The following is a 27,980-nucleotide window of genomic DNA, read 5'->3' as shown; positions in this document are numbered from 1 at the left end:
AGGTATCCATTGTGACGTCATTATTTTGAGAGCGCAATTCACGTCGTTTTCTCCGTTTTATGACGTTACGCAAACAAACACATGACGTCACAATCAATAACTACCCGCAAGGGCAGATAACTCTGTAATATGCAAAAGCAGAAGTTTGCCCTTTTGTCCTGTCGAACCTGGACCTTGCGACGTTTCTTCTGAAATCACTTATCGCATCTCTAACCAACTAGTATTTGACTGAGAGGAAGATTACTACCTATTTTATCTTCCCAATACTTTTGGTGACACTAGCTGATCTTCCTGGAGATTTTAGATTATATTCCTTACCATACATAACTATTGGAAAGCATACTCTGTATAGATGCTTCTGGGCCAGTTTCGCCAACATTTCTTAACTTTAAGGTATAGATGTTTTCCTTAACTTAACAGATATTAAGGAAGGCTACCTCATTTTCGATGTTTCTTAATGTTATGGGGACTTTTGAATTTAGTAATTCCTTGAATGTTGATGAAACTTGTCCCATGTTCTTAATTAGTTCTAAAAGTCAGAATTACATGGTGACAGCAAACTCGTTAAGATACCAAATAGTCGGCTATTTTTTTCGTCCAAAAAAGCGTTCTACCACATCAAAATGCAATGTTATATAGGTATCCAGTTTTTAGTATGGAAATGCTATATTTCCAATGATTTTCACAACAATTGAAAAAAACAAACATAACTTTACCTCTAATGTCCGATCGGAAGTGTGCAAGGGGTCTCAGGACCCTGGAGTGCCGAAAGCCTTATCGAAAATGTGAAAATTTCCCCCTATAACAAATTGGAACTGAAATAATATTTTAATCAGGGCGACAATCTTCAAAACTTTTTCTCGCACATCGGACAGGGAAATCTTACATGATACCCCGTGCTAGATTTTTCTATTTCGTCCGATCTATCTGGTACCTTCATATAACAGTCCGTGTATATATATGACGGTGACGTCACACGCTTAAGATACCCAATATTACTAGAAATATGTGCATTCGGTCATTTACCTTGCATTGTCTCTTTCAAACCTATCCACCATAGACATAAGGTAAGGAGCAGAATACATTCTGTAAATACAAACATTGTGTACTTTACGAAATATAATTATCTGAAAGCTTGATAGTATAGGAATTATTTTGATAACCAAATAAAACTTCTAAGGTCAATACAACACTGTACTCAATGGTGAGTTATTAGTATAATGTCAGCAACCTAGCTATTCACTTAAGTCTCTGTTACTATGACTTCCAAAAACAAAGAATAAACCATCCTACAAGCCATATATAAATGTATCGAACACCACGCTGTCCGTTTACGGTGTACTATGTTATTTTAATGTGAAGCGTGATTAATTTTTCTAAGGTAAAGCTGTGTATTCATGTATTGTATTGATATAAAGATTTAGTAGAAAATAATTATACAAGGGTTGCATCGATATTTTCTTTAGATTAATGAAAATAATTCTGCTGTAGTCTAAGTCCAGTAATGGCGCCATCAGCGACGAACAGGCATAAACATGTCAATAACGGGAGATAACCGTGAAATGTTCACCTGGTCAAAACGAAACAAGGATGGTTTAACAAAACAAGGACGTTTATAAGAGACCACTCGAGAAACAACTGATTTAAGAACAACCTCTAAACAATGGGTTCAATGTATACTACATCACCGGAGAACATTTAGTACTTTATCAATACCGTAAGAAAAGTGGCACACAATATTATATTTTACAATACGAGATAATACGTTTTTTTGTGTTGACTCTTTGCCAAATATATCATTTGTTGTGTCTATTTGTATTTTTTGAGATTGTAATTTGCTTCCACTATTGTTTTGCTGTAGATTTGCATTGAATTACAAATCGAATAAACAAATAGTGTAAATTCAATATATTTTTTATCAATACGACAATCAAAAGACAGAGTGGTGGACACGTTATATACATACAAAACGAAAGTAGATCGTTCTATTGTTTATTGTTTTGTTGCTAAGGTGCATGCGTGGATTTAGAATATAATTATGCTCAAACAAATGGGATAAAATATGGTTGCATATGCTAACTTGATGTTAACTTAGGAATCGATCAAATTGTATGTTGATATAAATACTGCCATATGTATTATAGTCTATAATCAAGTCTAAACTATCAGGTTGGTGCACCATTGACATAAAACCGTGCTAATTAAAAAGGGAAATAACGATACAGAATATACCAACTTGTTTATGTTTATATGGTAGACATATTCGTAAATTTGCATCTTGAATTTTAATATATTTGTTATACCAAAATTAATTAAAGATATATATCCATCTCAGATCTGAGATTTTACCTATACTTCACCTATCATCATAATATAATCATAATATATGATATTAATGATAACGCTTTGTTTATTTCTTATTTTTAATAACTTTTTAATGTGGGCATTGAAACTTTGAAACATCCAGATGGGATACACAGCTATGTGATTCTTTATGACATATATCAGGACAGAAAACGTAGAAATGGATAATATACTAAGCGTTATATCTTGTTAACCACGCCATAGGAAGATGTTTCGATACGAACCTTTTTTACATGACTTCCTACAGAAAAAACGTTTGAAGAGGATGGCTCGTCGCCGCTGTGGTGATCGACTAGTCGTGGCAGCAATAGATTTTGGTACAACGTATTCCGGTTATGCCTACTCTTTCAAAAATGAGTTCGAGAAAAATCCATTGGAGATACGCACATGTCAAAAATGGCAGAATAGTGCAGGATTAAATGCGTACAAAGGTATATATTTATCTGTTAAGGCGATTCTTAGGCTTGGAGTCAGGTTTCAGGAAAGAACAAAATTAGGGTATGAATGTCATTTCGAGTGTCGCGATTAAAATACAAAGATATATACATATGTAACATTAAATATTCGTATGCCTTCCCTTTATTTCATCTGTTAATTTCAAACCTCTTATATTGTGCAGCAATGATTTCAATTCATATATAAGAAGTACCTTGATGTTTGTTTTAAAATAAAACAACATATTAAAAGCGTTAATGTTCTAATCCACAAATAATCAATGACTTCTGTAATTGTAATTTGTAATTTGTGTCATTTGTTTTGAAACTGGTCATGCCAACAATCTCAGTGCTTGTGTGCTGCTTATCATTACACTAAAAATAGACTCAGTGCACATCATTAATTTTTATAAAAAAAATTTCAGTTCCATCATCGATCTTGTTTGACAGCGAAGGAACTTTTAAATCATTTGGATTCACAGTTGAAACTGAATACAATGATTTAGTGGATGAAGGGATAGAACAAGGTTGGAGATTTTTCAGAAGGTTCAAGATGAGTCTTTATCGTGAAATGAATACCGAGGTATGTACACTGCTCCTTTCCCTATTTCAGTGTTAGGGAACTCCAATGCCTCCTCTATGTTATGTGATGCTTTGTGTAGTAAACTGATTAACTACGTGTTAGTACGATATTCATTAGGGTTAATTGCGCTCCATTGTGTTATATAGTTTAATATTGTGTCTGTTTTGTCCCGCATTACTGTTCGTATCCTATTATGTAATCGTGTTCGTTTTGTATGTCTTGATAAAGGGGCAGATCGCCTCGAAAATTTGACAATTTTGTTTTGCCCACACGGTTAGAATTACTTCCTTCTCCCATATAATATTAATAGGGTTAGTCGGGACAGTGTATTCTAATTATACCGGTGTCATTATTTTCCAATAACAAGCTACATGAGATAGCTCTCGGCAAAGCCTCGTGTTTGATAACTTAATTTAGACTCATTACACTCGGGTTTAAATTGTCCTGTCTTACGCAAAAGGGGGATAAAAGATTATATTTGCATTTACTTGTAATTCCTACTATATAAAACTAACCAAGGCAAATTGAAGGATATGAAGGTATAACCGACACCCAAAACGTGACCTTTATGACGTCACTAATGTTGACATGGTGATGTCAACTGATCAACTAATCTTGTGGATTAAATCGTCGTTGATAAACGGTTTCCATGGTCTAGCTTAAACAATGATAATTCAGAAACCCTAAAAAGAGTTGATAATGTCAATATAAGCATTAAACTATCTTCCTATGGCATCTATGGTTTATATAAATGTCAAAGCTTTTCAGACAATCATCCCATAATGCGTTAGTTTTCTGCGAGGCACTTATAATAGTTACATAGAATACCGTGTCTATTCAAGAACATTGGTCACTATTTTATCATAATAATGTTACTCTTTTATTGGATATCTTCCATACATCTGTTGCTTTCTCGGTTGATGCTATGATCGATATATGATATGCATATAAACATAATTATATGTTACAGAAAGGAGGTCGATTATGTCGTAATCTTAAGCTTAAAGACGAGCAAGGGCGTAGGATGTCTGCCATGGATGTATTCAGTGCTGCAATTCTTTTCCTCAAAGACCATTTCCTTACGACTCTGAAAGATGCCTTCGTCGGCATAAAACCTGATGATGTTCATTGGATATTAACTGTTCCAGCTATCTGGTCCGATGCTGCAAAACAGTTCATGCGCGAAGCCGCAAAAAAGGTACGCAAGTTTCTTTAATAAAACAGCTTTGTTTTCTTCTGAATACCAATTAAGACCATATAGTATCACATACAAAAATATCGCATAGTTTTATGGATTAGAGCTTCCAGCTTGATTCTCGAATGAAAATTTCCAAACTTTCTAAGTCTAGATCTATGAACTATTTAAACTGTATTTGCAATGATACTTCAAATGAGTTCCATAGAAACCACCACAACAGCTGATGTTTCTACTCCGTAAACATTCCAAATATCTTAAAATGAACGTCACATTTGATTTTAGACAGTGCCCTTAAGATGTTCAATGATCTCTTAGTTAAGACCTAAACTATAAAATAAAATCGGTGTCGCTGAACTATTGTACAAATATTGACTTTTTGTAGGTTTATTTAGAGGTAATATTCACCGATGCCGAAGGCCAAATAAAACATCACATTCCAACGGTTTAACAATTTCTCGTATTAACCTACAAAAAGTCAATAATTGTTTTGTTATGTAAAATGATACAAATTTGGAATGCTTTTAAAGCACGGACATCCCAATGACTAAACAAAAAGTCGTCAAGAAAATCTTCATCCACGTATCCTCAGTAGGTACCTATAGTACTTCTGCTATGCTTTTTCACATTACAATATTCGAAAAATATCTTTTCTAATCCTACCACACTGTTGTCTGCCATGTTTGATTTGGCAAAAGTCCGATGATCGGCAATGCTTTATTTTGATTGGTCAAAAATTTAGAGAAGACAGGTGTCTATTTATAGCCATGTGACCGGATTTGCAATATCAACCTTTGAACAGGTGTTCATCGGTTTAAGGTTAACATTGCATTCTGTCCAAGCGGATTAAGCCAATCAGATAACGGCAAAACTCAGTCATCTATCAAACAGAAATCTCAACTTGAAAAAATTATAAAAAGGGAACTATACTTTATGCTACTTAACATGTAAAAACAGTATAACATTTTTATTATTTCATATTATTTATAAGTAATGATATTGGGAAAGAAAATACAGGTACACTGGGATCTCAAAACGTATTAAAGATTATGTCGCTGTTACAAACAAAGGCACATGTTATTCATATAGGAAATATTCCATTTCCTATAACATTTTTTTTGAGAGGAAAATCATACGAAATGTATATAATATGTACGCATATTCGTGAAATAATGCGAGGAGTAGAGAACCAGTTGTTACAATTGTACAGAAATGGAAATTAAATTTCATTTATTTGTAACTTGTATCAAAAATTCTGAAACTTTGAAGACATAGGCGAAATTTAAGAAACACAATTTTTGTCTTTATTCAGGCTGGCATAAAAGACAATCAGCTAGATTTGGCATTAGAGCCGGAAGCCGCTGCTGTCTATTGCAAAGAAATAACGGTGAAAAACTAAATCGGGGAAAAGAGGGCTCGAAAGAGTTATCGGCGTTCTCACCGGGCGAAAAATTTCTTCTTATTGATATTGGAGGTACTGTTCTATAGATGTATTTGTATGTTTGAATAATTATGTCTTTTTCCAGTGCACCATTGCCTAAACATTGCAAGTCATTTGCAGCTATAAGATATCGCAAATGTCTTTACTAAGATGAAGATAATCAGCTTAAAGTTACCGTACCATTAACAATCGCTTGCGTCGCATGAGAGGTCAAACTTTTTACCGACAGTTGAAAACGGAATGAAAATCATATTTTTGCCTGATTTGAACAACATTAAACATGTATTATAAATCAAATACGTGGCTATTATTTGACAGAGTGTAGTTTTAATATTGAATATTAAACCTTGGAAGTTTTACCCGAAGTTTTCATCTCATTCAACGACATTCTAGCTTTAACAATGACGCTATACAAACCTGACATACCTCATCTGGTGACATTATATGAGACACTGTCAATGAGTTACATGTCATATTTTGTACTGAGCTCTTAGTAAGGCCAAACGGTGTTTTTTTGGGGGGTTTTTTTTTTCATAGACTATGATTTGCTTTATCCAGATAAAAAGATCTGAGAACCAACCCCTCATAGGCTCTGCTCTGTGTGAGTTGACACAGCGGGGAAAGATTGGAAGTATGATATCAATAAGGAATAAGTTAGCATAGAATCAACTACAAAACTTAATTCCCTAGCTCGAGTCATCCAAATTTAATTTCAAAACGCCACGTTTACATGATTCAGTACAAATGTGCCCAGCTCGGTTTTCTATTCAATATACAGTTTGATAATAAATCATGATGATTCTATGAAATTGTCTGTCATACTGACAAATAAATTTTGTTTCTTAGGAGGTACAGTGGACATTACTTGTCATCAAGTGTTGAATGACGGTACACTGAAGGAGATATATCCACCCACAGGGGGGCCATGGGGCGGCACAGTTGTGGATGAAGAATATTTCTGCTTTTTGGAGGATCTTATAGGAACAGAGGCATGGGAAGACTTCTTAGAGAACAACAAAAGCGAAAAACTTGAACTCGAATCAGAATTTGAAAAGCAGAAAAGAGACCTCGGAAAAGATGACAAGATATCTCTCAAAGTAGGAGCGATATTTACCAAAGCATGTAAGAATATAAATGCAAAATATTCATCAACTGTCGAAGTTATGAATAAAAAACTAAAGGTTGACAAAAGTGTGGTTATTGGCTTCTTCGAAAGCCCAATTAATGACATAATTGAACATGTTGAGCGAATGTTCATGAAAAGGTCGTTACGTTCTGTGTCAACCATCTTGATGGTTGGTGGGTTTTCTGAGTCGGACCTTATAGGCCATGGGCTAGGAGGGTCCCACATGCACCCCCCCCCCCCCCCAAACCTCCGAACCAATATTTTTCTTAACCCTTATGACCCACTGATCACAAATCAAAATGTTAACATTGCATAAGTTGGGATGAACTTCCGGTTATGACGTCATCAAGATGGCCGCCATCTCAAATTTCACTAAAAAATGAAAAATAGTCATAACATTGCCATTTTTCAACCGAAGTAGACAAATGAGTTATCAAAATGACCACAATAGAACACTTAAAAACATATCAGGACCAAATAACCAAATATATGTAGTGATTTTTACGCAGGAAGTGAAAAAATAGGATTTTAAGCTCAAAAATGGTAATTTTTTAGTAAATTTTTCATATTTTGCTTGACGCAACAAAAACGTTTTCCAACCGCAAACTATTATTTCTAATTAGTTTTGTGTCCACTTATAAATCAGTTTAAACAAAAACAAGAAAAAAAACAATGTTAACATTGTATAAGTTCCGGTTATGACGTCATCAAGATGGCCGCCATCACGAATTTCACTAAAAAAATGAAAAATATTCATAACATTGACATTTTTCAACTGAAGTAGACAAATGAGGTATCAAAATGACCACAATAGAACAACAAATACATATCAGGACCAAAACATCCAATATATGTAGCGATTTGTACGTAGGAAATGAAAAAATAAGATTTTAAGCTCAAAAATGGTAATTTTTCAGCAAATTTTTCATATTTGTCTTCATGCAGCAAAAATGTTTCCCAACAATTATTATTGATCGTAATCAGTTATTTGATCTCTTGTCAATCAGTAAAAACAACAACAAAATATATAGAAATGCAAAAGAGAATTATTGTTATACTATCATTTGGTTTACAAAGCATCACCGTTTGCGTATACAGGTCATATGATAGTGTATTTTTCCCAAACCGTCGAGACTACAGTTTCCTGGTGTCTTAGAATTTCCTGAATATAATAGTGGCTATTGAAAATTTAAATCTTAACAAAGAATTTTAGGTTGGCTGAATATCTAAGTGGGACTTCAAAATAATTCACTTTCATGTTCGAAATGTTGTACACTAGTAGCGTCTCAAACTGAATTATTACAGCAAAATGCCAACTAATAGCTATATGGTATCAAATTAAAACTGAGGTAATTCTGTCATACCGTAAATACCATGACACTTTCCGAAACGTTTTGTGCCTTTTAGAATGAGCACATCCAGTGTTATTTCCTGTGTATAACGTCAGGAAATGTCAGATGGTTACTTAACAGTGTCACATATTTCTTTCACTAGTTCTTTGTCTTCGATAGCGATGAGCTGATGAGCTGATGTGACATTACATTACCGGGTTGCCATCGTGGTTGTAGCTTGTCAACCGTCCATGGCCAGAGTTAACATAAGAAACATCAGTGTCAGGGATGTAGGAGCTCTTCCTGTTTCCAACCTAGTGATTCAAATATCGTATATGATGTTCCAGACTATCAGATCCACATTCTGCGAAGGTTTGAGCTGGTTCTCCCTATTTCGTATGAAGCACAATTTCTCATTCTTGTGAACCTTCAGTGACCATAGATGGCACAGGTGGATTCTTTGAGGTCATAAATGAGGTCTGCAGTGAAGTTCCACTATTTGCCAAGTCTGAAAAGCACTGTAGAAAATTTTATTTCTGGAGAGTCTTCAATGGTCTCTTTACGCATACACCAGATGTGACACAACCAGCACCTTCAAGGGAGTGGGAAAAGTCAGACCAATGAAAAACATTTAACATTAATGGCCTCATTAATGACCTCGATGATATCACCTGTGCCATTTATGGGCGCACGAGGGTCCACTAGATTAATGAATGGTACTTCATACAAATTATGGAGCTATGTGCTAAGGAGAACCAATTCCACCATTCGAATAATGTGGATCTGGTGTAGTTTCCATTATGCCGAAGAAGTCTGGAACAGTATATACGATATGTTAGAATCTGAGGGAGATCCCACATCTCTGAACCTATTGTTCCTGATATGAACTCTGGCCAAGGATGGGTTATGAAAGATGACAGGCTAGAACAACACTGGTAATGTACTGTCACATCAGCTCATCGACATTGAAGACAACGCTATGGCTTTCGACGAATTTGATACTGATATCTCGATTATTCTGATAATTTGGACTACCAGCTACCAGACATGCCGAGTCTCTTCAGTGGATGGAGCAGTGAGGCGAGAAAGCACGTACAATGATAATGGTTATCATTAAGAACCAGTGAAAGAAATATGTGACACTGTAGTAACCATCTAACATTTTGCCTATGCTATGCATAGGAAATAAACAATGAATGTTCTCATTTTCAAAGACACAAACGTTCTGGAAAATGATATAAACAGAAACACAGGCTTAGGTTACATTTGTTACTCTATCAGTAGGTGTTGTGCTGTAATAATTATTTTTGAGACGATGGTCAGCGTCAGCGGTTTCGAGTTCGAAAAATAGCATATGCCCATTATACGCACCTGGTGATGTTTTGTAAACCTAATGAGGGTATAACAATAATTATCTTTTGCATTTCTATATATTTTAATTTTTGTTGGTGTTTTCATTGATTTATTGATTGATAAGAGATCAAATAACTGATTACGAATAATGATTTGTTGTTGGGAAACATTTTTGCTGCATGAAGACAAATATGAAAAATTTGCTGAAAAATTACCATTTTTGAGTTTAAAATCTTATTTTTTTCATTTCCTACGTACAAATTGCTACATATATTGGATGTTTTGGTCCTGATATGTACTTGTTGTTCTATTGTGGTCATTTTGATACCTCATTTGTCTACTTCAGTTGAAAAATGTCAATGGTATGAATATTTTTCATTTTTTAGTGAAATTCGTGATGGCGGCCATCTTGATGACGTCATAACCGGAACTTATACAATGTTAACATTGTTTTTTTTCTTGTTTTTGTTTAAACTGATTTATAAGTGGACAAAAAACTAATTAGAAATAATAGTTTGCGGTTGGAAAACGTTTTTGTTGCGTCAAGCAAAATATGAAAAATTTACTAAAAAATTACCATTTTTGAGCTTAAAATCCTATTTTTTCACTTCCTGCGTAAAAATCACTACATATATTTGGTTATTTGGTCCTGATATGTTTTTAGTGTTCTATTGTGGTCATTTTGATACCTCATTTGTCTACTTCGGTTGAAAAATGTCAATGTTATGACTATTTTTCATTTTTTAGTGAAATTTGAGATGGCGGCCATCTTGATGACGTCATAACCGGAAGTTCATCCCAACTTATGCAATGTTAACATTTTGATTTGTGATCAGTGGGTCATAAGGGTTAAGAAAAATATTGGTTCGGAGGTTTGGGGGGGGGTGCATGTGGGACCCTCCTAGCCCATGGCCTATATGTTTTAGTAGTCATAGAGAGGTTACGAAAAATATCCGCTTGTGAAGTTGTTAGTATAATAAGATGAAAAAGGTAAAAAGGTGTCAAAGATGTCACATTATAATAAGCCTGAACTTTTTAGACCATTGCTTAGCTTCGGAGTTTCTCTCTGAATACTGTGTACTTACGGATTTATGAAATTAAAACCTATATTCATCTCAAAACTTTTGGTGCTGAATAATATATAAAATACTTTTTCCAATTTCCGTGTGTGAAAATCATGGCGCATAACACTTTTTAATGATTCGATTTAAAATCATCTAATACAACAATTGCATATGTCTTTTGTTTTGAACAAATCGAGAATAGCACAATAACAAGCACTGCAAGAAAAAAACAACTAAATGGGAAAAAAAGACCTTCGAAATGGCCCCTGTGTATAAAAGATTTGTCCTCCTGCAAATTTCAAAAGTAAAAATGATTTCTGACAGGTAATCATTCATAGATAGTATGAATTTGGAAATCCATATTGAAATTTAGGTTTGTTTGGAAAGTCATTGATCATTTTGCTTTGATATCAAAAGAATTACAAGTGATAATTAATATTTTTGATAGTTTTGGTATGACTTAAAGACAAAAATATCGATATTTTTCATTGGAGTGAAAATATCACTTTTTATGTTTTCACTCGCTTTTGACCAATCGAAATGCAGCATTGACAGTGAAAATATCATTTTGATTGTTACGCCATTAGTTTGTGCACGAAAATGACGTCATATTTTTGTGTATAAATAAGACGTAATGCTCACAAAAATACAACGTAATAATCGCAAGGGCAACTAACTCTATTAAATACAATAGCGGGATAACCTGTTTGGCGGACTTAGTAATGATGGTCGTCTGTAAATGAAGCGAGAAAACAAATGTAATAAATAAAATATTCCTTGTTTCTTAATAAATACCAGTTATATTTCATGGAGTGAGGTGGAAATTTTGATATTTTTCACTGGTGCTTCGCACTCGTGAAAAAATATTAAAATTTCCACCTCACTCCATGAAATATAAACTGGTATTCATCAAGAAACAAGGAATATCCTCTACATATCTGGCGATAAATTTTGTAATGTTACTTGAATGGAGTGGTTTTCAGCCCTAAAGAATCTACAAGACGTTACCGGCAACTTTGTAACTGCAGAAATATCATCGTCAGGAACGCTTGTTATCACCTAAGTATTAAGTGGACGCGATTAGATATAAAATACTAACAGTATAGATGTCTCTTTCATCACAAATGTCCGACCTCTGAATGAAGATTAACTGTATATGAATGAAGATATACTGTTTAACGATTAGATAGATTATTATAATATCTATGGACATACAAAGTACCATGTTTCTTATTTCATACATACATGTATGTAAAATAGGATTATTTCTGTTATTTGTAAATTTCATTGAAGTAATTCAAAATTCAAATTTTGCAAGATCACCTATTTTTTTCTTTTATCCAAGCCAAGGAGTGTCATACATCAAAATAAAAGCATATCCTACATTTAAACTTTTTTTTTAATCTTTACCATTTTATTTTAAAAACAAATATTAAAAACGGTAAAAAATATATCATTACATTTCCCGCATCCCCGGTTATATTTCTATCTAATTTGGATCTGAATTAATCTAATGTTCATCAATAATAACGACAAAATATAATAATATCGTTATTTGTGAATAACTGTAGAAATGTTGTTTTGTGAGGTGCGCGAAAACTGATGACCTTGGCAACTGGACGGTATTTTTGATATATCGTTTATGAATATATGACAAGGAGCTATAGAGGTTACCAAGTAAAAATACTTTAACAAGTCCATCAGCATTGGATAAACGTATTTGTATTATAATTAGTATGACTTTCTTTTATTTCTTTGTTGTTAAAAGCCCGAATTCTTAGGAGCGCGAAAAACGATTCTTCTATGATAGAAGTTGTTGACATCTGTGTTATTAAAACGGTATTTCATACTCGTCTCGACTATCCACTTAATATATGTAATTTCATCACATATACATACTATATGTCGTATGAAAAAGAATCACTTGTACAGGTGCATGCACAGTTCTCTGTTGGTACAGTGCCTTCCACTTGAGATAGAGCGGATAATTTCATCAATACACCTAGTACTAATCCGCAAATGGAAAGCATGAATACATTGAGTGTATCCCACAAACGCCAGCTAATTACCTTTTATAACTTCATCTTTAGCTAGTTGAAAACAACACTACATACACAGATTCTCTCTGCTCTGTTTTGGTCGGCATGTGGCAGGGTAATTAATTATGTGATTAATTAAGTAACTTATTAGTTTATGTAATTAGTATTAGTGTAATTATGTATAGTTATAAATTAAGCTGCACCCCTACACTACATGTATGTGTTGTCCCAGTACTGTCTATATGTCACTGTCTTGTTTACCTGTATACCTGTATATTACCTGGAATGAGAGAGTGCATGGATGGATGAGCACATTCTTTGATTATATGTGTGGGTAGGTACCAGTCAGGTGACTTACCTGGCTGGTCAGCTGATTGTTTTTATTGATTTTATTGGTTTATAGATATAATAATGTATGTTTTTATTGGTCAAATTTTCCCTCCAAAATTCTATCTTTGGAGAACTTTCCTTTGTCTGTGGGCAGTTCACAGAGAGAGTTAAATGAGAGTAGTTGTGTTTCGGTTTCTCAGATATTTTGTGAAATTTGGATTTGTCTAGGAGGAAATTCTTCTACTTCTGTAAGTCTTCTTTTTTCTATTTCTTACTAATATTGTATATCCTGTGCAATGTTCATAAAGTAAATAATTCATATTTATTTGCTTTATTTTGGTAAAATTATCAGAATGTATTAAACTATTTTTGAAATAGTTGAACTGACTTGAAAGTGTAAAAGCTTAAGTATGTATTTGAATTTAAGAGTAATTGTTTATTTATATAGACAATTTGATATAAAGTGATATTTATATATTGATCTCTAGTATAACCGTCATAGAGATGGAAAATCAGTGTTTTTATATGGAGTTATTTTGTTAGTTTAGACCTTTTTGTGTATTATGTATTTTATTCATGTATAGGACCCTGGGTCGAAAGATCAAAATGTAACAAAGATCGAATCCTAATTGAGTCGGCCATAGCCAGGTGTGTATTTATATAATGTGTATATCTTTGTATTTGTATTAGAATATGATGTAAGTAACGCATTGATAGTGTTATATGTTGTAGTGTCTAAGTGGGTAGATTATCTCCCCTTAGACGAGAGTAATTTATTGTATAGTTGTAAAGGGGCGAATTGTCTCCCCCAGATATTATATGGTATAGAGGAGACAAATTGTCTCTCCTGACTTTAGATTATAGAGGGAACAGATTGTCTCCCCTTGTATTTATTATAGATAGCAGAAGCTATATCTATTCGTGTAAAGTCGAATTTATAATAGTTGTTCTGGAGTTTATAAATAGATTAACTCTAATATTATTTATATATATTGTTGAATCATGATGTTGAAAATACTGTAAGGCTACACAGGGATCTTGTAAGTATGTGTATGATTAATATGAATGTTATGTTATTATGTATTACTGAAATGTGAACTTGTTACTTAATGAGGACTTGTTTTATTCTTGTTACAGACTCTAACCTTTTATGCATTATTTACGCTTTCATGGAATTATACGCATTGTAACACTTGTAACATATATACAAGGATATAAAGAATCATGACCTAGAAGATGTGAGTGTGTCTATTTGTCAGTAACCAACATATCATCTGGATTCATCTGGGAGCCGTAACCCCAACCCAGCAACAGGTTATAAACTTAGAAATAAACTCAACTACGTTATATTTTGTTTGTCGATAAGAGCAAATTATTTGACTAAATGCCAATACAAAATAATAATTTGGTTTTCATAGTATGTAATAGTATACCATTAAATATATTTCTAAAATTTTTAATCACATTACCTGAAGTTGGGGCGAAAAAACAATTACACAACGCCACAAACTTGAGTGCAAATAACAGTGCTCAGGTACCCATATCCAGGTATTCACACTCTGTGCAAACAACCCACGTATAGCACATACATGTAGGTACAATCTGGTAGCCTAACCATTATAAGAGAAATAAACTTATTAGCAAAAATTGATAATTGTGAATGAAAAGCGACAATCCGATATTTTAGATATTTGTTCTTAGCTTAGATCATGGAACTGTGGACTGTTGATCACAGATCAATCTATAACCTTATAGGCTGACGATTGAAGGTCGACTGGGCGCTAATAGATACGCTAATAGATACAGGTTTAGTGCATATATCACGACAATAATGGGATGGTTGTACTTTTAAAAAAACTTATATATATCTTTATACGATATTTTTAGTTGTGAAAAGCTGTGGGTTCTCAATAAATATGATATTTTAAACATATCAAACGAACGAAACAGATGTTTTCTTAAATCCCTGTTTACAGGTGATGCTTCATGTATATATACCTTGTACGTTTGTATAATTGTTTATGGCAACGGAAATAGAAACTCGGAATAATAAAAATAAAAATCTAATGATAGAAGTTATTGGGGATAAATAAATCAGTGATAATTGATGAAATTGGAGAAGTTTCATTTCTAATTAAATGAAAGTTGAAATAATGCGTATGCAGTATGACAAGATGGGTTGACACATGTACATGTAATTTAGGGATTTTACCGAATGTCATTTTGGTCGAGATGATTTAATCCACAGAATATGCACTTTTCGAGACAGCTTATGGAATTCAATTCCATGATTATTGTTTTTAATTATTGCTGTTCAAATAACTTATTGTTTAAAGTGAACAGTCGGGCAAGGATAGCTAAAGTCGGTAAAAATGGTGTGAATGTATCCAGTATAATTTCTTATGAATGGGAAAAATAAAAATTATCTCGTCAAAATCTGTCTGCGTACGAAGAAATTAATCTAAAGTATGGGAATTCTAAAACGTCCTCCCGGCTCACTATGTCCGTGGTTACATTTCCACACAGCCTCGCTTTCAATGCTTTCAACTTTTCTTTTACTTTAATGGGTCAGAACTGGGAAAACTAAGCAGAACTTGACCGTTGTATTAATATGTGAGAACTTTTGGAAGGCCAATGAAACGCATTTAGACTGGTTTTCTTTGCCCGACTATTCACTTTAAAGTCATAATAATAAAGAGAAAGATTGTGCACGTTAAGAATTGCAAAATGCTCACCCTGTCAAAATTAGTTATACGATAATAAAATAAGTAATAGTAAGTAAAATAATGATATTACTGCATGCATATGTATTATGATGCATAACTTATTGTTATCATCATTCTCTTCATTGCTTCCATTGTGAAAAGAATATCATTTGTATACAGTATCAAACACGATTTAAAGATGCTCCACCGACGACAAAGCATAGGTGATTATATACTCTTCATTTGAACAATAATTGGTTTTAATAATATATGTATATATATATATATAAGAAATAAAAACAATAACGACTGACTATTGAGCGCTTTCGCCCCATTCAATTCATTCATTGAATGGGGCGGCGCGAAAGCGCTCACTAGTCAGTCGTTATTGTTTTTTTTTTATTTCTTATAGATTTCGTCCGTAAGGATTTTTCTTTAAATTTATCATATATATATATATATATATATATATACATGTATCTAAATAACACAAAAAAAAACAATATAAAATATTTGTTTTGCTTTTGGTGCAGGCACAATCAGTACTTCATTCCATATAGAACATAGTCCCATGGAATTCTTTTGGGATGCAATTAATTGTTTTTGATAATTTATCTTGAAATACAATTAGAAGCTCACTAGGGTATCAGAGTCTTGCGCAAGCAAGTTCCCATCAATAAGCAAACTGAAATAACATTGTTCCATAAAGCATGATAAGATAATAAGAAAACCCCTAAACATCGGGGATATAACCGTACGTATAATATACCTGTAAATATGTAAACAGAAGCAGGACTTGCGATCAGAATATGGGTCTCGTTTATCATTTATCAAATTTTATCGGCGGGTTACTCACCACCGATCAAATTATACTGCCTCAGAAACTTACCTACATATTTGTATATAGCGACTTCCATGATGGGGTTTTAGGCTGATATTGCTATGCCTGTTCACCACAGTCATCGTTCTTACAGTGAATGCCAAACCACCCCATATTGTCTTCATTGTAGCGGACGATATGGGTAAGTAGAATATGAACACGATTCTGCCAGTTTAGTTTATGTTTGTTTTAAGTTCTCTACTTGCAGATTAGAAAGACTGCAGAATGCTTGAAGATAATTAAATAATTGACACCAAGGAGCACATTTGATAACATATTTTCGGTCACAATCGATATTGATTAAAAACATTCTGAACATATGTTTCGGTACCGGATGTGAGTTTGACTAAATGCATCTTTAACCGAACTTGCAACATATTCGGCATTCCTGTACGAGCCCTTTGTTATGGAAATTTCGACATATGTCAAAAAATAACATTTTTTTTTTATGAAAACGCTAGATACAAATATCCCAATTTTGTGGAATTGTTTAAGCCTTAGTTAAAATGAATGAAAATAAAAACGTATTTCATAATATTTCCGGTACTGTTTTAAAGGATGGAATGACTTTGGATTCAACCAATCCGAATATGAAGACTCCAAATCTGAATAAAATGGCAGAGGAAGGCCTCATTCTGAACTAATCTTACGTTCAACCGCTATGTAGTCCGTAAGTGAATTCATCTTACTGTCTAGATTAATTGACATATGGTTATTGTGACATCACATCTTCGTCCCTTCATTAAAGCAAAAATACCGATGTTTGGAGTCTGCTACTTTTAATTACAAGTATATTGTATTATTCCGATGTTGTTGTCCCTTTTAAAACATAATATTCAATAAAATAAAAGAAGCTGAACGTTGAGAATAAAGGATGTTCGGTTTGAAATTTCTGTCTCGAAAGGCAGGATTAACAGAATTTCCCATAATATTTAAAACCACTGAAACGTTTCCAAACTTCATTAACAATGCACTACGTACGTATTTCCTTGGATAGATTGTATCAATATAGTTGTAATATTAGATGTCACGTCATAGTAAGGGACACAGCTACTGTCATTTGTTTACCTTGTTTTATATACAATTTACAGTTCCCGCCACTCTTTTATGACCGGATATTATCCTTTCCATGCTGGCCTCCAGGTATGTTTAATTTCTTATGATTTTATCTGCAATGTGAAAATCATTTCCATTGACCTGAATCACATTTAATACGTTAAACGTGACGTTGTAACGTTACCTCTGATTGGTGTACGTGACGTTGTAACGTTATATCTGATTGGTGTACGTGACGTAATAATGTTACCTCTGACTGGTGTACGTGACGTTATATATAGGGATTGGATTTCGTTTTTATGTTAACCATGCTTGTATGGAGCAATTCCTCTAAGAATATATTCAATATGGGGCGCTAACGCGCCCCATAGAATGTATTCTTAGAGGAATTGCTCCATACAAGCATGGTTAACACAAAAACGAAATCCAATCCCTATATTTACACTCGCACGACTTTTTATTAATATTTTGTGCAATGAAATTGTCATTTGAAAGTGACGTAATTATTCAATAAAAGTCGTTCAAAAGTGGGAGGAGCTTACTCAATTGAACAGCGTATAATTACGCTTCACGTAAGGTAGAATTATTCATCCGCGACGACAAAAAAGTTCAATATTTTAGTGTAAAATAAACATGACAAACAAAGTAAATTTCAGAGATAATCTTATTTAATCAGGTCAGAACTTTAAATAGGTATTCAATTTTGCTTAAAGTTCATATATAGCGTAATAACATAAAGTATTTGCTCACGGCCCACATGTGTGAACTCGGTGACCGTTATTGTGCAGCGAGGCGACGCTGACGCACGCTTACACACTGGAGTTTTCCGAAGTTGTCCAAAAACACCAGTGTTCAAGTAGCTAAATTTGTTTGAGATTGTCGTCTGACTTGACGATATTACATCCTTCGGAGCCATGTGATTATATAATCTACGCTTAGATCCATCGCCATCTATGGAACAACTTCACTTGTATGTATTTGTGGTGACGCGTAACTGTCAACACGTGGATTACTAGCGGTGCATGTTTTTATAATACACATGATTAAATTTCTCAAAGAACAAAGACAAGAGGATATGTTTATAACTGACCTCAGCTCTATCAGAGGGTCTCACGCCCGTCCACCCCCAAGACTCGATCGTAGGACGAACATAGGCACATAGGTAATGTTTACATTTGACACCCATCGTTTTTAACAAAAATGAAAGCACGTCGGCCCGGTCGGGATATTTTTCCGTTTCTTTATACTATTGTTAATTTAAAAATTGTTTGAATTCATATATAAATATTAAAACATGTATATATTGTTTAGATTTTTTCCAAAATTCTACGAAAAAACAACAATATACACGTAATGTTGCGTCAAAATGTAAAAGCCATGTGTTTCTTTTTTTAAAAAAAAGTACTGTAGTCCTTTTACGTTGCACAGAACATTTTCATACGCAAGTTCAAAGTTCAATGTTACCATGCAGTTATGGTAAACAAAATCGGCCAGTATTAGAGTATAGTGATCAAGCCTAGCAAGTGTAAATATAACGTTATATCTGATTGGTGTACGTGACGTTGTAACGTTATATCTGATTGTTGTACGTGACGTAATAATGTTACCTCTGACTGGTGTACGTGACGTAATAACGTTACCTCTGACTGGTGTAATGATTTCCAAGAGAAAAAGGTCACCGTAGAAACTTGAATTATATAGGAGCAGATTTATTCAACACGATTAACAAAAACAGAATTTTATGCATGTACGTTGGTCTCTTTAAGTGGGGAATACGTATGGTTGATTTTTGTATGGGACTTAAAAGAGCCAAGATGACGGGGAAGTCAAGTTGTGGAATAAATCATTATTGTTTAATACAAAATCATGTATTATATTTCATACGGAAATTCGCATGTGACGTTAAATCAAATGCAGATTGTCGGTTATTTACTCAGGTGGAAAGAAACGGTTTTTCGTACGGAAAAGATTTATCCATTACATGACATTAATGAGAGGATTTTTTTTGCGACTATAAAACCGGCATGGCATTACAGTTCCGATTATTAAACTTCATGCAGGGGTTTCCAAGATCGCACATACATGTATGCCGCCGTTCCGGTGAATGTTTTGGCGTGACCGTATGACGTTAGAATCAATAGAAGATATTCGATGCATGTTAGTTCACAAACGACGTCATTGCATTATCTTAGAATCAACTTCTATTGGCCGATTGATATCTATTGATTAAAATTCCAGTACTTACTTAATCGTGCAGTTTGATAGTAGGTGTAGGTGTAACAGTTGTAAGATAAATAAAATAACGGGGTACTAACTGCGGACAGAAAGTTGAAACAAGTGACGAAACCTGATTTTGTTTGCATATGCTGATATTATTTATTTCCAATATCACAGTTATAATTGTATTGGTAGCATCGCGTTATCATGGCATGCCCGAACAAGCCGTATGTTCTCCTCTTGACATGCAGTTCCTGCCACAGTACCTGAGGGATCTTGGCTATGCAACTCACATGATCGGCAAATATGTTTGCAGTTTCAGTAACAATTGTATTTGTTTAATCATATATCACCATCCTAACCATAATAAGTGGACTATTATTTTTCATCCGGAAATGTTATGTTATATAAAAATGTTACTTTATGCACAAACTTGACTGGTTTTACTATAAAAAAAGTTCAAAATGGCGGGATATTATAGTTGTAAAATTGCAATAAAACGTCGAGGTATGAAAGAAAAAATACTCTTTCATAAGTGTATATGAAGGATAGGGATATTCTACCCTCGGGATCAAAAATGTTGCAAAACCCCTCGGCAAGCCTCGGGTTTTACTACATTTTGTGACCATCGGGTAGAATATCCCTATCCTTCATATCCACATATGAAAGAGTCTTATAATATTGCCCGAGTAGAATAAATAATGACCGAGGGCGCAGCCCGAGGTCATTATTTGAAATTCTACAAGGGCAGTATAATACCATATGAACCGAAACAAAGGTCCTTAACTTTTTTATTAGATATGATAATTATTTCAAATAGAAATGCGTGGAGAATGGCTCAACTATATCTTCCCGAAGAAACTCGACGTCGGATAGTGTGACGTCATAATCGCACTATTGACTTGGGAATGACGTCACAATAGGAATATCGACCCGGGTGTGACGTTAAAATAGGGGATATTGACCCGGTGTTTCTAAAAATAGAAACAGCGAATCAATATGCTTTCTAAAATAGACATCGAGTCGATATGCTATCAGCCAATGAGAGTGGCGGAAAATCAGAGCATGCATTCATATATACGGTTTATACAAATATTTCTTACATGTATTTCAAAATATATTATTGTCAATAAACCTATCATAAACACCTTCATTTATATAGAAATAAAAAAATGGTTATCAACAAATGAATTATACAACTTGTTAGGCCTATACTAGTCCTTTCTATACATTTTAACAAAACGTCTAAATTTGCGTTCGAGCTCTCTCGCAACATTAGTCAAACTTTCGCGATTCTATCACAGGAAAGTTTCTAATCAGATGTGCAGTGAATAGTTTACGTGACAGTGAATAGTTTCTGTAACAGTGAATACCGACGAGTGATGGTTATCAACAAATGAACTATACAACTTGTTAGGCCTATACTAGTCCTTTCTATACATTTTAACAAAACGTCTAAATTTGCGTTCGAGCTCTCTCGCAACATTAGTCAAACTTTCGCGATTCTATCACAGGAAAGTTTCTAATCAGATGTGCAGTGAATAGTTTACGTGACAGTGAATAGTTTCTGTAACAGTGAATACCGACGAGTACGGGGTAACCGAGTAATAGAAATGAGGTTTGCCAAAGCACCCTGTGCGCAAAGGGGCGCGTTAAATTAAAATGGATATTTTCATGCATTTTTCGTATTTGATGATTAGACTGATGATTACATATCACAGTTATGTGATTTTTTTTTCAGAAATACGGGATTTGAGAAAATATCACAGAATCGGGATGTTTGCTATAATTAAACAGAGTCTCTGTTTTATATTACATATCCCGATTTTTTTTATAATTTTTTTTCAAATCTCGTATTTTAATGTTTGACAACATCCATTTTCATTGAACTTACCACTTGTGCCTGTGCGGTAAAAAGGTGACTCAGTCATAGGTCTTATGTGATGGGTGTCTTAGTATAGGTGCTGTGTTACCAAGACCTTTATTCGCTGGGAACTGACTTGAACTTGAGAGTTATAATTACCATGCGTAGAGAAACTAGAACATGGCTGTTCATATCCGATCATAAAGCCCCATTCATGTTACATATATAGTAGAAAACATTTAGACTGCGTTTTTAACAGTTGTTGGGTCCAAGATAGAACATAGAACGGGCAATAATATAGTTGAAGTTGAAGCATATAGTTGCAGAAAGTCTACTCTTGCGACCGTTATAGAAATGCACTCATGACACTATCCTGACGATGCGAAAAGACCGGGTAGGTCGAAAGATAAAGCGTCTTTCTTAGTTAATAACCCGAAAGAAAAGTTAAAATTATCTATACTATACGTGCTGTTTTTTTTTATTACATTTCAGGTGGCATTTAGAATTCTGTAAATGGGAATGCACACCTACGTTTCGCGGATTTGACTCGTTTTTGGATACTATAACGCACAGGAGGACTATTATACTCATAATTGGAGTAAGTAGTCAAAATAAATCAAGATTAAAATAGTACTGTACACCAACTTATTTTCGCGTGGGATTTCTTTTCACGTATTAAAGAGACGAGAGGAAATTCCGAAAATAAATAATAGCAGAATTGTTTTTACACAAGTAAGGTAGAATCTTTAGGGTATCGCAAAATCAAATCGCCGTAAACAAGTCGATTGACTGAAAATCTCGAAATAAGTGTACATTATTACTCTTGTTATGCAATGCAAAGCGCTCAACAAGTATTATGTACTTAAAACAAATAAAAATTGGAAAGGCAGATCTTCTGATGATAATGTTAATTTAGTAGGCATTTTCGCATTAACATATTGAAAGAAATTATATTGAGAACTTGAAAATATTTAATTTCGTTCACACCAAATCCAAATATTGACGTCTACACCTTATAGCAATTTTGGCTCCCAAACTAAACTCGATTGTAATAATTCGTTTAAAATAAAAACAAAACTTTGAGGACAGGATCATGAGAGAATCTTCGGCTTAAGTTTTGACTTAGAAAGTCATAAATGATAAAAATCTTTGATGATTCTTTGATGTTGTTAAGACTACTAAGTCTATTTTATGATCCTGATGTCTGATGTATGATTAATTATTTATTTCGTCAAATAAATTTTATCGCTGCAACTTTCTTAACTTTCACTGATATTTTGTTCTGTAAAAAAAATCTGCTTGCGCATGTGAAACCAAATTATTTAACTTTGACTTTGCATGGTACGAGTTACCTTTCTTACATCATTACCTCCCTTGGATTTGAATAATTTGATACAGAACTTGATCATAGCTAAATACATTTATGTTATAACAGAAATCATATTGATTAAAACGCTATGCTAATATTATTTTTCTGCATCACACTGTGCACAGAGTATCAATATACCTAGATCAAACACCGACTTCGACGTCTTACAGCGATAACTAACTTTTTATATACCATGTTTGCTTTTATTTTACAGAAGGTGGATATGATTTACGGCTGAATGAACGCCTCGCTACAGAGTTTAATGGTACATATTCTCTAGTAAGTAGTTGTAAATCCAGTATGATATTTCAATTCTAGCGCTGTTCTCTTCTGAAAAACTGAAATAAATTACTAATCCTCATATTTAAGGAATGTTTTTTTTTTATTTGTTGTCTTTTACTGGTGTGTACACTGCATTTATTGGACAGATATTTGAAATGACGCGCTTTATATATATACAGGTAGGTCTAATCTAGCCCGTATCGCAATGGTGGTGAATGTTCTCTCAGAAGAGAATAGAGTGTACATTAATCGTTAATACATGTGTAATAATGACGTACATGTAATAATGTAATATATATTCATAAAAAACAATTAAAACGGCCAGTTTGTTTTAGTATTGTTTTTTGTGCGTTTTTCTTTTGTTTGTTTATTCTTTTTAAATATAATTATGTATCTATTTGTTTATTTTTTTAAATATATAAAATGAAAATGAACACGTAACACTGCAGTCTACTTTGCAAACTGAATGCGTCCGAAATATTGCAAAGTCAACACTTCCATTTACAAGCTCTTAATTAATAGCCTCAGCACACTTTTGTGATTTTTTTTTTAATTTTCATTAGTTACGGAACATGCCTAATTTAGCATGCTAGTACCATTTGAAATTCTTTTTTTTTCCTGTCTTATTATACATGTACATACAAGTGTTTCAATGTTAACACCACCGATATTAATTTGTATTTTGTAAATCTCGTGTTGTTTATGATATAACAAATACAATATATGTATTCTTTTTATTACACAAATAAACACACAGGTTCCAAAGAAATATGAAGACATGTACCCGGAAATACATAACGAGGGAAGGCGTAAATTTTCAGTTGTGTTTCTTGGGAATCATGCAAACCAATGAATAGTTACTGCAGGCCAAATGTTCGAAGATATGGTATAATAAAAAATAATACCTGTTGATGTTTAACACTTACCTGTATATACATGTACATATGTTCAGACTTATCCTAGCACGAAGCACATGTTTGATACCGATGAATAATCATAAATATCCTATACCTATTTAGTCTGCACACTACATTACGAAAATAAATATATATGCAATATTATGCTTAAATATAAATTTGTTTTAACAATAACTGGAATTAAATCTAACATTTGCATTGAAGCAACAAAAAACACGAAAAAATAAACCACACAATAATGAATATATATAAAGATGAGTACACTTTTGAAATTTCTGGTTAAGATTACAGCTCCACAAACACGCTTCGATCTTTGAATATTCCACAAATAAACTTTATTTTTAACGGTATGTTAAACGGGTATCCACACAAATGTTCAATTAAGGAATGAAAAAAAGAGTACGTCTGTCGGTTTGTCGTTGCTTATTGAACATATTAGTACCAAGGATACTATACGAGACCACGGTCTCTGTTTTCGTAGCGATACTTTTCATTTCCAGTAAAGAAAATCCTGGCAATTTACAAACTGAAATATTAAGTCGTGTGTAATTCATATCAGTGCCTATTGCAGTCATTTAACCGAATCAATGTAAATTTGCTTACAGGAATGGTGAGTGCAATGGATGACGCAGTGGGAAACCTAACGGAAACATTAGCGCAAAAGGGGATGAAAGATGACACCTTGTTTGTTTTTACAGCTGACGTACGTATATACTAGCTATATTGTAATGTAATATCGCTCAACATAATCTTTTATCTTGTTGTTTCCAAGTACTTTAGTATTTAGATTTAAGAGCACATGTAAATAATTTTTTTTTTTTTTTTTTTCATTTTATTTAGTCTCTGTCATTTCTATTTCGTAACATAGAGCAAAGTGACCAAAGCTATGTTTGCTGTACTGAAAGGAATAATAATGGAGACAACATTTGTTGTTAAATGTCATTTATTGATAACTTCTCCAATATTCAAGTTTGATAGACACATAACGTGTTATTAATAAACATCGATATCATAAAAGTGGAGAACAAGTATTTGAACTAAACAGCAAATATGGGGAACACACTGGTCGCTTGAGTTCAGGGGATTCAATATTATTAGGTAATCTATGTTTGTCGTTGTGTTATCAAAAATGTAAATTTAACTAAATGTAAATATGTTCGAACTCATAGAATAAGTTTACAAAAATATGTTTGAATGTCATTTTTGATAAGCATATGTAACATTGTAGGTCAAAAACAATGGAACACCATTTAAAAGCTGTCACTTTTTTTGCACTTACATGATAATACATTTCAATACATTATTTATTTTTAATCGTTTTTATTATTTGATTTTATAATTTTACAATACCAAATTATCAATAATTTATTTTATCATATTTTTCATATATTCTATTGACCCGAAGGAATGATACATGTGTATATATGTAACAGAAGAGGATAAAATGTAGCGGGCACAGCGGGATTTGAATCCCGGACCCTCCGAACACTAGCCGAGCGCTCTACCGACTGAGTTTACCCAATATTAATCCTGCTACATATTTCTTTCATACCTACACGAGTAATACTGGCTGGTCCTAGGGCAATACACTCATGTCGCCAAAGGCTGTATTGCATGGCTACCCATGCAATAAAGCCTCGTGACGTCACGGCGTCAACAAAATCTCTATTTCCTCGGTAAAATTTTAACATTTTTTTCACAAAATTGACTGGTTTTACTATAAAAGATTACAAGCAACGGAATTTGTGTTGAAAATATCACGTAATTTTTCATGTATGGAAATTGACTTCCAGTCGTGGATTTCTTCGAATTTATTTCAAAATGGCGGGATATTATAGTTGTAAAATTGCAGTAAAACGTCGTGGTATGAAAGAAAAATTACTCTTTCATAAGTGGATATGAAGGATAGGGATATTCTACCCTCGGGATCACAAAATGTTGCAAAACCTCATATAAGCGGCAAGCCTCGGGTTTTACTACATTTTGTGACCCTCGGGTAGAATATCCCTATCCTTCATATCCACATATGAAAGAGTCTTATAATATTAGCCATCCGTCGTCGTTCGCTATACATGTTCATTTATATGAGCCGTGCGCGCGTCGCCGTGCTCTGTGTGTAATCTTTCACATTAAAACTAGTTGTATTTTGTTGAAAACGTTCCTGCACTTTTCCTGTCATCACAGGTCATGCCCAAGTGCTGAAATCATGGTTGTGCCAAATTACCGCCTTCTTGAAAACACAGTTTCAAGCAGTTCTACAATGCACCACAATAACATTATTGTTAGATATAAACAATACTGATACAGTTTAAGCATTGCTTATTTGTATGTCATTATTTAAAGAAGTAAAAAGCATTTAACAATATAAGGGTTTTTTGTTCATATTATTGTGAATATTACCGTTAAGGCCGTTTCGACCTCGTGTACTATTTGTATTAATCATCAATACACGACATCATATAACAGTTGGTATGGCGTTTCAAAAAATACTATAATTTATAGTGTTGAAAACGATGAACATTTGAGATAACCATACTAAGCATGTTAAACAAAAGACATGGCCTATATAATGTAACATAATGGAATCCTTTTCATAATACTTTTTTTGAAACGTGTTTTATAAAACATTTTCCTATATTTCAACATAATCTACAGAATGGGGGATGGCCTGTTTATTATGGGAACAACTATCCATTACGAGGAGCCAAATTTACAGTATACGAAGGGGGTACTCGAGCAGTAGGTTTTGTGCGAGGTCCAGGATTGAAAGAAACTGGAAAACGTTTCAACGGGTAGGTCAGTGCCAAATAAATTGATATATTTTAATTGATATGTTATTTGAATATGTCACAAAAACTTATTGTTTGTTCCATTGTCTTTCCTTGGTATTTAACTTTTACCGTTTAGCTACAGATAATTGCTTTTGTATTTGATTGGTGGTTGTTTAACCCTACCATACGATATCAATTTCTCTGATTGATCGTTATTCTGCCGAGTTAGTCGGTCTATAATTGTATTCAACGATTTGCAATATATATTACGTATTGGTTCTGAAAACAATATGTCCTACATCAATTGTTATTTGTGACTACGTTTTCGTCAGTCAGTTCCGACACAAAGACTATACGATACCTGTCTTAACTGACACATTTACTTCGGTAAGACAGCTTGTCGGTATAGTCACGCTTCATTGTCTACTTTTTCTGATTGGTGAGCAGGTTAATGCACGCTGTTGATTGGCTACCTACATTGGTATCAGTCGGCGGTGGATCATCACCTCCTGGTAGCTACAAACATTTTTTTTACTGAACGTCAGTCATCTGTTCCATTTCTTATATGCAAAGGTAACGTACGTACATTCTGATTTCCAAGAAAAACATCATCCTATAATAGTAAAATCACATAGCAAATATTGTTTAGTCAAATATTA

General features: G+C 33.6%; 1 protein-coding gene and 1 pseudogene across 2 annotated transcripts; both read left to right on the top strand.

Annotated features, from left to right (window-relative positions):
• Positions 1-1,504: 1,504 nt before the first annotated feature.
• LOC138316871 (heat shock 70 kDa protein 12A-like) lies at positions 1,505-7,336 on the top strand. Of its 2 annotated transcripts, XM_069258521.1 has the most exons (5): positions 1,505-1,717; positions 2,612-2,795; positions 4,352-4,579; positions 5,889-6,050; positions 6,864-7,336. In XM_069258521.1, the coding sequence occupies exons 2-4, from the start codon at positions 2,784-2,786 to the stop codon at positions 5,973-5,975; spliced, it is 327 nt and encodes a 108-aa protein (XP_069114622.1). In that variant the 5' UTR covers positions 1,505-1,717; positions 2,612-2,783; the 3' UTR covers positions 5,976-6,050; positions 6,864-7,336. The 2 variants fall into 2 exon arrangements, with proteins under 2 accessions (XP_069114622.1, XP_069114621.1); XM_069258520.1 differs by lacking the exons at positions 1,505-1,717; positions 2,612-2,795 and adding an exon at positions 3,288-3,381.
• On the top strand, positions 6,558-27,859 carry LOC138316405 (arylsulfatase B-like; annotated as a pseudogene).
• Positions 27,860-27,980: the final 121 nt, after the last annotated feature.

This window comes from Argopecten irradians, chromosome 2 (genome assembly GCF_041381155.1).
Source record: "Argopecten irradians isolate NY chromosome 2, Ai_NY, whole genome shotgun sequence".
In the NCBI taxonomy this organism is placed as follows: domain Eukaryota; kingdom Metazoa; phylum Mollusca; class Bivalvia; order Pectinida; family Pectinidae; genus Argopecten; species Argopecten irradians.
Note: the sequence above shows the minus strand (reverse complement) of the source record. Positions and strands in the feature narration are given on the sequence as shown.

Coding starts and splice junctions, on each gene's coding strand:
- LOC138316871 (XM_069258520.1), top strand. CDS start 3,352: ATGAGTCTTTATCGTGAAATGAATACCGAG. Junction 3,382..4,351: donor ATCGTGAAATGAATACCGAG/GTATGTACACTG, acceptor TATATGTTACAG/AAAGGAGGTCGATTATGTCG. Junction 4,580..5,888: donor TGCGCGAAGCCGCAAAAAAG/GTACGCAAGTTT, acceptor GTCTTTATTCAG/GCTGGCATAAAAGACAATCA.